Source organism: Cnephaeus nilssonii (assembly GCF_951640355.1).
Source record: "Cnephaeus nilssonii genome assembly, chromosome: 6".
Classification (NCBI taxonomy): domain Eukaryota; kingdom Metazoa; phylum Chordata; class Mammalia; order Chiroptera; family Vespertilionidae; genus Cnephaeus; species Cnephaeus nilssonii.
Genome location: NC_137077.1, coordinates 65496212 through 65508592, shown reverse-complemented (window position 1 = coordinate 65508592; position 12381 = coordinate 65496212). Strand labels below are relative to the sequence as shown.

Below are 12381 nucleotides of genomic sequence, written 5' to 3'. Positions count from 1 at the left end.
ATCTCTAAGCAGAAGAAGATGGTTACAGTTATTTTTTTAAATGGTTATCTAAATTATCTTACTTCAGATTTTAACACACCTCTTTTAAAACACATGACACCTGCTGCAGGTTACATTTCTATTCACTTTTGCTGTAATTTGCTGTGGAGCCAGTTCAAATTAAAACTTAGAAACAGATTTGCCAGATTGTAATGGTTTTTAGTTGACACAATCCCTGATTGCTTGGCCTTCTTCTTCTAAAAAAATATCTGGGGAAACACACATGAAAGTTGCATCACAAAAGTACTTCCTCTTCCTCAGAGGAAAAGGCATCAGAATTGGCCTCTCATCTAACAATTATTAAGTTAGCTGTATGCTGATCCTTTTTCTTTTAGCATCTGCAGTTTATTTTTATTGAGGAGTTACAAATATCAAAATATGCATATTATATTATAAATATATATTATATGCATAATATATGTCATATAACATGAATAAGTATTATATAAGTTTATATATGTACATATATATCCTATGTTATATAAAATACTACATTTTTATGTCACCAATTTACTTATTTGACACATTCTAAAACTGTTCAAGATCTTCTAATTCACTGACATAGCTTCTTATAACCAAAGAGATCTCAGTGAAATTTAAAAGAACAAGAACGATCAACTATCATTACTCTCTTTAATATAAAATGACTAGAAGCCCGATGCATGAATTCGTGCATGGGTGCAGTCCCTCAGTCTGGCTGATGATCGAGGCCTATGGGGTCAGTGGGGAGGCGTGGGAGGTTGGCTGTGGGAGTGCACTGATCACCAGGGGGCACCTCCGGCATTGAGCATCTGCCCCCTGGTTGTCAGTGCACATCATAGCAACTGTTTGACAGGTTGTTCCGGTCATTGGATAGTAATAGTCGCTTAGGCTTTTATATATATAGATGTCTGGTGCAAGGTTTTGGATAGGGGGATTGACAACCTAAGACTTTTATTTGGAACTTGAGTAGTTCTTTCTCACCAGCTAGAGCAGGAAGGCTTAAGACAAACAAACAAACAAACAAACAGAAAACAGATTATTTGGCCCACCTCAGCATTTCTGATTCCTCAGGGCTGGCAGAGACCTAGAGTTTATACTTCTAGCAAGTGCTCAGATGCTGCTGCTGCCACTCTTTGGAAACAATTGTCCTAAATTGTCCCTCCCTCCCTTTCTCCTTCTCCTCCTTTAATCTTCCCTCCTGCTCAGATCATTTTCCATCTCTTTCTGTTCAAAAATCAACCTTGTGGTGTTTTTTTCTTTTTTTGCCCTTCCCTCCTTTTTTTCTCTCTTCTCTTTCCCATCTTCCCTTCCAAGATGATATCTGAGGCATCCAGATGGAATATGTTTAGAAGGACTTGTTCAGAGTATTTATTCACATAACAATATTTACTGAGCAACTTACAAAGATTCATTTATTCATTTATCCATTCATTCCACAAATATTTGTTGAAACTGTACTTTTATGCCAAGCTTTGTGCAAAAAGAACAAGACAAAAAAGACTCTGTTTTAAGGGAATTCCTCATATGCCCTGGAAGGCAGATAGTGTCATTAATGTTCTAAATGAAACAAATGCGTTAGTGAAATGAAGAACGATAAAAGGACACTTTTTCCTTGTGAGGTCAGAAAGGGCCTGGCCCCTTCGGTGTGTGTTTAAGCTGAGACCTGAAGGTGGAAAGGAAGATAGCCAAGCAGAGCACCTGGGGAAGAGTGGTCCAAGAAGATGAAACAGCAGGCACAAAGGCCCAGGGGCAGGAAAAAGTTGGCTCCATGGGGGTGTCTCCAAAACCGGAACTAGAGTCTGACAGCTAATGCTCAGTCAGTATTTGCTGAATAAACAGTGAATTATCAGACCTAGGCTACTGAAGCGTGGAGAGCAAGCAGGAGGAAGGCAAGAGATGGGCAGAGGCCAAGTCACAAAGACAATTTCAGGTCATGGGTGAGGTGTCTGAATTAACCAATCAACTTTACCAATCTGCTCTGCTCTTCTCTCATCCCCACAGCCTTCCCACCCCCAGCCCAAGCCCTGATCTGAATGAAGTAGCTGTTCTCAAAGTGTGGCCCCTAGACCAGTCGTATCATTTGACATCTATGTTCTTAATGTGACAAGAGCCATGAATTCATTATTAATGAATATGTAAATGATAACAATTATTCATTCATTGCTATGACAACTTGTTTAAAAGACAGCTGCCTGTTCACTCAGATCTAGTCAAAAGCAGCCTCCCCCTTCCCCATGCAGGCTGGGAAAGGTTCCCTAGTGGCAAAGAGAAGAGGTTGTCCCCTGAAAAGTTACAGGGTGGCTGATCCCAAATTCCTGGAATGCAGTAACTCCTAAAGCAAACGCAGTGTCATTACCCAGGATAAATAGGTTCAAAAGAAGTTGAGGAATTCCAAACAAAGATCAGAACAAAGGAAAAAGGGAATCGATTTATTTACACTTTGTACAGTCGTTTCAAATAAACTTGTAAAAAAGATGGTATCTGGCAGCCCCGTGTTGCCTTGAATCCCTTATAATTCTAATTTTTAATATTAGTGTAAATGCTTTTAAAAGGAAAAATGTAACAATAATATCCTGAATTTAGACTTTCCCTCATCGTTTTTTATGTTACTTTTTTATGAGTTATTTAGGACCCACTAACTTTGGGGGCACTCTGTGTGACCGTTAACTCCCCCCCCCCAAAAAAAAAAAAGAAAAGAAAAGCAAGAAAGAAAGAAAAAAGAACTGGCACACTAGCAGTTACATAACTTTGGAAAAGAAATGCCTGTGACTACTGGTCCTTTCCTTCATGCACTGCTATGAGTCTTCATATAATTGACATTAAAATAAATAAAGGACAGCACATGATTCTAAATATATGTGTCTCTCAAAAATCAAATAAGTGCATATAAAGAAGTCATTCCTCCTTTTCCAATCTCCTATTCCCAAGGCCTTATTAGCAGCTCACTGTTAGTAATACAGATCTTGGAAGCATCTAAACTGTTGTGAGGAACCTTTGCCATTACTTGCTTGGTTAGTCCTCCTCAAATGTTGCCTTTTTGGTGCGTTTGCCTGCACAAAAGGAAGGATTATAAGAAAGGATTGTTGCACAGTCTACTGGAAATGAAAGTAACTTAAAAATTAACTTATAAGGTTGCTGGCATGTAGTGTTTTAAAAAAAAATGCTTGGTTTTTTTTGACCCAGTGATCCCACTTCTAGGACTATATCACAAGAAACTAGAAACACCAATCAGAAAGGACATATGCACCCCTGTGTTCATAGCAGCACAATTTACAATAGCTAAGATTTGGAAACAGCCTAAGTGCCCATCAGCAGATGAGTGGATTAGAAAACTGTGGTACATCTACACAATGGAATACTATGCTGCTGTAAAAGAGAAGGAACTCTTACCATTTGCAACAGCATGGATGGAGCTGGAGAGCATTATGCTAAGCGAAATAAGCCAGTCAGAGAAAGATAAATATCACATGATCTCACTCATTTGTGGAATATAATGAACAATATAAACTGATGAACAAAAACAGATCCAGAGACATAGACATAGAGCATCAAACAAATTATCCAACCTCGGCGGGTAGGGGGGAGGGGGAGAGATCAACCATAGGACTTGTATGCGGGGAGAGGTCAATGGGGGGAAAAGGATTCATATGTCATACTCTAAACAACAAAGAATTTTATAAATTTAGTAAAATAAAGATAACAAGAACAACAATTTAAAAAAAGATGCTTGGGAAAACTTGTAGAATACAGGACCTACTTGGTGAGAAGATTCCAAATCCAAGGAACAATTTATGAGAAAGGTTTATAAACCTCAGTGGAAAAGAGGGATGAGCAGTAGAAGTTAGGAAAGCACAACCTATGTGAAGAATAACTTTTCAAAAGAGCAAAAAAGCTGATTTGGGTGCAATCTATAACTAGGCAGACTGACATTTGTACAGCACATTAGAGTTTGCAAAGGTGCTTTAACATATGTGATCTATTTATTCTTCGTAATAGCTCTAGGAAATATTTAGAATAGGTACTATTCCAGTTTTGCAGATGAGGAAAGCACATTGTCCTCTGAATACAGCACAAAAAGAACAAGATGTTGAAAAGCAAGAAAGCTGAAAAAAGACCCCCGTAAAGGCTGGAGGCGGCCTGGAGGCTTGCAGTATCTGAGGGAGGGAGGAGAGTGCGATTTCTGGTGGTGCAGAAAGGCATGCCAGGCTGTGAAAGCCCTTGAACTTGGGGGCAAAATATGGAGGGCAAAAGCACTTTTCTAAGACAAATGACCTGAACAGTGAAATAGCAAAGATTCAGTTTTTCCAAAAATACACACATGCTTTAAGTTTGACCTTTGAGTGTTTGTTAACTCAAAGGAGGTTTGAAATCTTTGGTCTGACTGCACAGGAAAGCCCATAGAATCTCTGAAGGAGTGAAAATGTCATGTTTTCATTAAGAGATTAAACACACACACACACACACACACACACACACACACATTTCCTAAAATATTTTAAATAATTTTTACTTTTCCCTGCATTACTTCAAAGTAGAAAGCAGTCATTAGAGTAGCCAATAATATAGCTTTCTGTGTATATAATCTATTTGAAAAGAAGGGAATATGTCTTTATTTTTTTTTTCATTGAGTTAGTTCTAGAGTATTCTGATTTGAAAATTAAAATGTGAAATCTCATCTCTTTTGATAGCTATTAGGGATGGCACCCCTCAAAAAGCATTCAAACACTATAAAAGCTATTGCAATATTATGTTATTATCACCTGTTAATTAATTGTACAATTAAACATGCTTGTTCTTTGGTTATTGGGAACTGTTGTAAAATCCATTTTCAGATACACGATCATTCAGATACCGAGGCAGTTGCTAAAAAGCATGTAGTCAGTCCTGAAAAGTGAATAAATTTCTTTTTTCTTGTTATATGTGGGGGAGCTGAGCCATCAATAGTATCTTCCACAAGCAAGAGCTTATATTTCTTTCTTCTATTCCTTGGACATTTATGGATGAAATGGCTTTAACTACTGGGTGATCAGTGGTGAAACTGCTTTGCCTGTGGGTTGTACAATTGGCAGTGATATTTGTTCTTGGTTAGCACCAGTTGCATAGCATTTAGGGAGGACATAAGAGGAAGGGGAAAGTGAATGGCAGAAAAAAAATAAAGGTCAAGTTGACAATGGACAAGACCCTTTGGGGGTCTTTTTCTCTTGCTGGTGTCAGAAGGATGCGCATGGGGACAAATGAATGCTTTGAGGTGAGAAGGGCAAAAGCACTCTAATAAAAGCCTTCAGCGGAGTGTCGATGGCCCCGGGAATTCTGTCGTGGTTAAGTTTAATCCTGGGAAAAAGAGGCCCTGGAGAAAGCAGATGAGGAAGATAGGAAGGAAGACAGGGAGGGGGAGGCACTGGGCGTGGAGGGAGGAAGGGGCAGGGGTCGGGGGCTGGAAAGTGAGAGGGAGCGAGTGCTGATTGTGGCAGGGGCGGCGGGGCTGGGGACCACCGAGCGGGGAAAGTGAAAGCCGAGGGGAGGGGGAGAGAGGAGGAAGCCGTGCTCCCGGGATCCAGACAGGACCCCTAGCCGGGGCGAGGGCGGCGCGGGGCACGGGGGGCAGCTTGGCCCGCCTGGACGCCCTTGGCAGCCTCAGGCGTTGGCTCCTCGGGGCTCCCTCCCTGGCCGGCGCATTGTTCCTCTGCCGGGAGACGAGGAAATTGCCTTTTGATTGCGGAAGTCCGCGGACGGGGCGCGGGGCGAGGCAGAGCGGGTCAGAATGGCAGCGTGGGAAGGGCGGCGCGCTGCCGGCCCCCGCCGCCTCTCGCGTCCGCAGCCCGCCCGGGGCGGCAGCCACAGTCGCAGCCGCGGCGGCCGCTGCAGCCCTCGCCCGTCGCCAGCCCCGAGGGCAGCGCTCTGTGCCCGCGGGGCGCCCTGAGCGCGCGCCACAAGTGGCTCCCCACGCGGCCGTCGGCGGAGCCAGGGGGGAAGCGCGGGCCGCGATGCTGAGCCGGGGCGCCGGGCTGGCCCTGTGCGCCGCGCTGAGCCTGCTGCGGGTGAGTGGACGGAGGAGATCCCCGCCCCGCACCACCAAACGCCCACTCCCTCCACGTTCTGGTCTCCTCGGTCCTGTTTTGGGGAGGGAGGTGGCCCAATTTCTTTATGTCTCTTGGGAAGCAAGGTCCTCCTCGGAGCCTCCAGCCAGACTGTCAAAGGCAAAAAAAAAAAAAAACCACTTTTTTCTCCTGCTGCTCTGGGGAAGGAGCAGCTGGGAGACCTTTGCCACCCACCGCCCCCACGGGCGTTTTCTCTGCGGGGTGCGCCACGGGACGCGCTGAGGCTGGGGGCGAGGGCTGCGCGGCGGCGGCGCGGGGGGAACCGGCCCCGGGCAGCCCGGGCTGCGGGCTTCAGCTGCTGTCTCTGGTTCCTTTGCAGACCGGACTGGGCGAGCCGGCCCGATGTAACTTCACCGTGACCGAGTCCAGGGTCTCCAGCCGGGCCGCGTCTCTCCGGTGGAGGACTTGGGGGCCGCCCTGTAACTTCAGCCTCATCTACAGCAATGACACATCGGGGTTCACGAGGTGCTACCCCGTGAGGATAGACAACACCACCTATGAATGCAATCCCCGAGATTTGCAAGCGGGAACCACCTACAACTTCAGGATTGTGCCTCTGGATGGAGAAGAGAGAAGTGTGGTCTTGCAAACAGGTAAAGGGGGTGGCAGGTGCTTGTTGGATGGCCAGGCCACTCCGGGCTGAGCCCTGCCTCATCCAGCTGGTGTTTCCTTTGAGTCCCAGGCATACAAAAAAAATAAATAAAGGTAAAAAAGTGCCTGCGAAGATACATAGCCTCGGGTCTGGCCAGAAGCAGCTTGGCGGGCTTTCAGAGACTTCCTTGGTGCTGAAAACAGCGGACTAGCCGCTTCTAGGGTACAGCAAAGAGACACCGCGGGCTGTGGAGGGAGTTTGTTCAAGTTGATGTGGTTTGAGCTTCCAACCCATTACGTTGTCAGGCCCTGGAATAATTTTAAGTCAATGTTTTTAGAATAAATAATGGAAGTGCAATGATTAGGGATATGCCTTTCCTCAACTTGGTTTTATTTTTGGAACCAGGATACAAAATCTTCAGGAGTAGAATAGAGCCATTCATAAGAGAATATTAGAAAAGTGCCGTGAAACAAGGGTACGAAAGTAATTTTGTATTACGTAACTAAAGCTGTGTAGTATCAGAGAACGTCCTTTGGTTACTCTGCACCTCAAGTCAGTTATTTTCTTTACACTTTCGGTACATCCTTCCATGCATATATGCAGGCCAACTTTGTCTTTCCTGCCTCAGTTTGCTTATCTGTGTAATAAGTGTGGTAGACTTGGTCATTTAGCCCCAAGTTCTTACCGAGTGCCAGCCACTCAGGTAGGGGACTCTCACGCACCTTACCTCATTAATCCCCATGCCACCCCCAGATGTGTTCTAACTTCTCTAACGACGTTGATGTCTTAGGACTTCCTTCGTCTTCCTTTTACCATTATCTTTATTTATTGCAATAGGGAAGACTTACTTTTATCTAGAAAGTCAAATTTCACTGAAAAATTCCCGAAGTTAAACTTAGAAATGTGTTGTCCTTACTTATTCTTTCACATGCAGCCTGAACAAAGATCACCTCTTCAGCTGTAGTTCTTTAAAGAGGTGTGAGAACTTTCCGTTCTCAGGGTCAGGAAATGGAACTGGGCTCATGAACTGAGTCAAGCAAATATTAATTCTCTTATTTTTTCCAAAGAAAAGTGAAGAAGGCCCAGTTACATCACTGGACTTACTTCAGATGAAACTTTTAGATAATTCCTGAGATCTGCAAGAACTTAAGTTGAAAAGAAATACCACTTGTTAAACACTTAGTTGTATTTTTATATAGAAGCAGAAAGACTGGAATCAACCACGTAATTAGAGTATTTCATAGAAGTTTAAGCAGCTTGGTTTTTAGTCATAAAGTTGTTGGTTTCTTGGCATGTGAGCATAGTGTTGTGAACACTCAGGTTGCTAATACTGTGAAATTTATGACGGAACTTCCAGATGTATTCATTACATTTGCTAAGATGTCTGTGTTGAATGGACCAGATGCTTTTTAAAAACAGGTGAGCCTTCGGAAGCTTATGGGAGAAAGGATGGAGACATCCATAAGCCAGGATGCAGTCATTTGACCCATAGGTTTCACTTTTTGGAAATGAACGGTGATGGAAAAGGACATATTATGGGGGTTACTAGTTAGAATGCCCTTTCAACTTAATTATGCATGTAGGTGTTTCAAGTCCAGAAACATTTGTGAAATGTAACAAATATTTGAATTTTATTAACTATGTTGAGTTTTTAAAAAAGACTTCATCAGCATCCAATGTGTTAGCATTCAGGTTCTCATCATTTTCCCTAAGGAGTTACTTTTACAGTACCACAGGTACACTTCACACCACACATTTTATGCGCTCCATAATGAATATGAAGAATGAAACTTGCAGCTGATGTTTGTGTAATAAGTTTTCACACTTATTTGTATGATGGTATAGCTCTTCTTAGGATTCTCCACACTTAACAAATAATTGTATTTAAGTAAACATTTTTTTTGAAACTTAAGATTTAAAATCAGGTATCAAGGAGGATGTTTTTGGTTGGTTGTTTATTTTTTGTTAATAGTGCCATCTATATTTTAAGGATATATGTGAATTTTTCATTTATTTAAGAAAAAGGACCAGTATTCCTCTATATTAATTGCTAAATTACAGAGATGAGATCTACAAATTATACTTCAGTGTAATAAAACAGGACCAACTAGCGTTATATAATATTAACTCTGAGATATAACCTCAAAGAGAAAAGTCATTCCAAGTGTGATGTGCTATCCTTATGCCAATTTGCCTGTCTTGTTGGTCTGCAATAAAACAGAGTGAGAGCAAGGCATGACCTGGCTAGAAATGCAGCAGTTGCTTAAATTATCTCTGTATCATTCCAAGTGTGATTTGTCTGATGGTTTTTCCTGATAATTTTCTAAAAGAACTAGTTATTTTGGTGTCATGTAGACATGACCTTAAAGATCAAATTTTTAACTAAATGAGAACTATTTCAGCAACAATCAATTTTCACTCCGGCTTTTAAATTGGAACAGCAAAATTTGTGTACTCATATTCAGTCCAGCAAACATTTATTGAGCATGGATACCGCAGTGACTAACACCAGGTAGTGATTGGTGAGCTTATAAAGACGATGAACAATACATGATGCCCTTGCAGGGCTGTGCGGAGGTGAGAGAAGGTCATGATGAAGGTGGTGTCAGACCTTTGCCGCATCGTTCCTGGGTGAAGACCTTGCCCTGCCTCCTGAATGTATGTCATGCTTTCATAACCACGGAGAAGACATTGGGAAGGTCTCAGGTTTCTTCAGCCACTAAATCATCTATGCAACGATCATAAGAAGTTGAAAGCCAGATTACTTAGTTGTGATTTCATCAGAAATCAGATATGAAGAGAGCTGATATTGGAGAACCCAGCACTTTTGCAACACTGTGTCCTCAGTTTAGAGCAGAAGCTGAGACCTGGTAGCCCCGAGGGATGTGTAGGTGTCTGAATAATAGCTGTTTTATTTGGCTCACGTAGTGTTTGTGAAGAGTTCAGTTTGTTTCACCGGCATTAAAAAATGGAAAATTTACATAAAAAACAGATGTATGGATTCTCTTAAAATATTGGAAAATTTGGCAAAACTGGGCCATCAATATGCCTAGCACTCTCCAGAGCTGAGCTGTGGCTTCTCTCTTTTTAGATACCAATTCATTTGACCACTTCATATTTCCTTACCTGAATGCATCCTAAGGACATTTAAGTTTGTTTAAATAAAATTTTCTGGTTTTCACTTAGAACTTTTGGGGGCTTTTATCCTCCCATCAATAAGAAGTAGTTTTGTAGGAACTAAAATGGCATCTAGTACATGGTACATGTTCAATAAATATTGATTAAATGGATGGATAGATGATGAATGAATGAGTTAATGAATAGATTAAGAGTTGGATCTATGCGTGAATAGATGGATAGATTGATTGATAGATAGATGATAAACAAGTAAATATGAATGAAAGAAATGAGTATTTTAGTGGGAAAATATACATATACTAAAAATATGGCCTATTCTCCTTGGGTTATGGGTAAGTTATGGAGCCCAGGGAAGTAGACTAGTGGTAGGGAACTTCACCTATAGGAAGAATATCTTAGTGGTATATGCCCTCTTGTTAGTTAGTTTCACCTACTTATTCATGAGAGGAAAAAATCTGCACTTTTAATATGGTTAACTCCTTTGTCTTTAATAAAGAGCATTTTAGAAGCTGTAATTACCAAATTGTCATATCAGCTATTATTTCCATTTCAAAATGTTGTTTATTGCACTAACTTACTAGGGCTTCCACAGCAAAATACTACAGACTAAATGGTCTAAATGACAGAAGTTTATTTTCTTACAATTCTGGAGTCTAAAAGCCCCAGATCAAGGTGTCAGCAAGTTTCTTCTGAGGCTTCTCTGATTCGCTTGCCGGTGGCCACTTTCTCACTATGTCCACACGTGGGGTCCCTCTGTCTGTGATGTCTGTGTCCTAATCTCCTCTTCTTATGAGGACCCCAGTCAGATTGGAATGGGATTCCCCTAACACAGTGGTCGACAAACCGTGGCTCGCGAGCCACATGAGGCTCTTTGGCCCCTTGAGTGTGGCTCTTCCACAAAATAGCACGTGCGGGCGCACACGTGCAGTGCGATTGAAACTTCGTGGCCCATGCGCAGAAGTCGGTTTTCGGCTCTCAAAAGAAATTTCAATCGTTGTACTGTTGATATTTGGCTCTGTTGACTAATGAGTTTGCCGACCACTGCCCTAACAATCTCATTTTACTTTATTACCTCTTTAGAGGCTTTATCTCCAAATACAGTCACATTCTGAAGTATTGGGGGTTAGAGCTTCAACATATGAATTTTAGAGGTACACAATTCAGCCCATAACACTTACATAGCTTTAAACATAGGCCATGATTTCTGTAAGCTATTTGCATCAAAATCTCTTGCAGAGCTTGTTATAAAAGCATATTTTTGGCTTCTACCCAACCTGTGATGAATTTAAAAAGAGTGGAGTCTAGGGTATTTGATTTTAAACAAATATCAAGGTGGATCAGTGCACACTGGAGTTCAAGAGCTATTGGCATAGTTTTTCTATTTTTCATTGGCATCAAAATGTTGGTACCGTTTCTCTTTATGCATGGTCAAATCTGTATAGATAAACTAAATATTACACTGACCACATATTGTTTAATTTTATCCTCAGGACAGTCCTGAGGAGGGAGTATTATGAAGGCACAGGTTGCAGAGTGGTTAAGAGTTGAGTTCTGAAAGCTGCTGCCTCCATCACTTCCTAGACAAGTTGCCTTGGGCAAGTTATTAACTTCCCCAAGCCTAATCTATAAAGTGGGGAGGATAATAAAAATATTGCCTACTTCATAGGGTCTTTTGAGGTTTTAAGTGGTTCATATGTAAATTCTAGAATGGTTTTTGTCACATACTAAATGTCTAGTTAGTTTACTATTATTACTTTCAGGTTGGAGATAAGATTGATATTCCTAAGAATTAACAGATCATGAATCCACACAGCTAACAGAGGATAGGCATAGAACTTGAACCCCAGTTCACTGCATCCAACTCGCAATTCTTTCCACTATTCTGCAAAACGGACATAATTCTTAAGCTGGTATTAGTTCTTTCAAATTACTACATGACACTTTGTTATTACTTTCCAAGTTGACTTTTTAAGGAAAAAATATACTACAAAATAAGTCTGTGTGTGTGTGTGTGTGTGTGTGTGTGTGTGTGTGTGTGTGTGTGTAGCCTACACAAGGGTGAAATAATGATTAAATGTGTTAGAGTGTGAAGAAATTATAAATTATTAGCAGCGAATGATTTGCAGTTGCGTTGAATTCTTAATGATGGACGCCAGTATTTAGCAATCAGCTACTTGCAGTCTATTTCAGGAGTTCTAAAGTCAAGCTGAGCTACATGTAGGGAATGAACCAACTGAGTGCTCTGAGCTTGATCTTCTTTTGTGTGCTTAGGAAGCTTCCTCCATTAGTCTGACTTCTGTTGGTGGGCATGGCATTCTACAGGTTAGCAAGAAATAAATAAAATCCAATTTGTCCAGACAGAATGAGAGGAGAATACAGAAAAATTGCTTCACTTTCCATTCCCAGACACCAATTCGCTGGAATCCCCCAGGGTGATAAAGAATAATTCTGACATCTTTCTGACCTTGTCAGAGAAGTCTACTGCTATTTACTGAGAGCCCAACATGTGTGAGGGCTGCACTTACCTCTTTA

General features: G+C 41.6%; 1 protein-coding gene across 3 annotated transcripts in view; it reads left to right on the top strand.

The window, feature by feature from the left end:
- The window catches only part of PTPRB (protein tyrosine phosphatase receptor type B), a gene marked incomplete at its 5' end in the record, with an annotated part of 107186 nt that overhangs the window by 18572 nt on the left and 76233 nt on the right, over positions 1-12381 (top strand). For 2 of the 3 annotated variants that reach the window (XM_079773932.1, XM_079773933.1), the window contains one exon: positions 6439-6712. In XM_079773932.1, coding sequence (XP_079630058.1) covers positions 6439-6712 — 274 coding nt within the window. Of the gene's footprint in view, positions 1-5738; positions 6060-6438; positions 6713-12381 lie in introns of those variants that run through there. The other variant, XM_079773934.1, reaches the window with a different exon arrangement.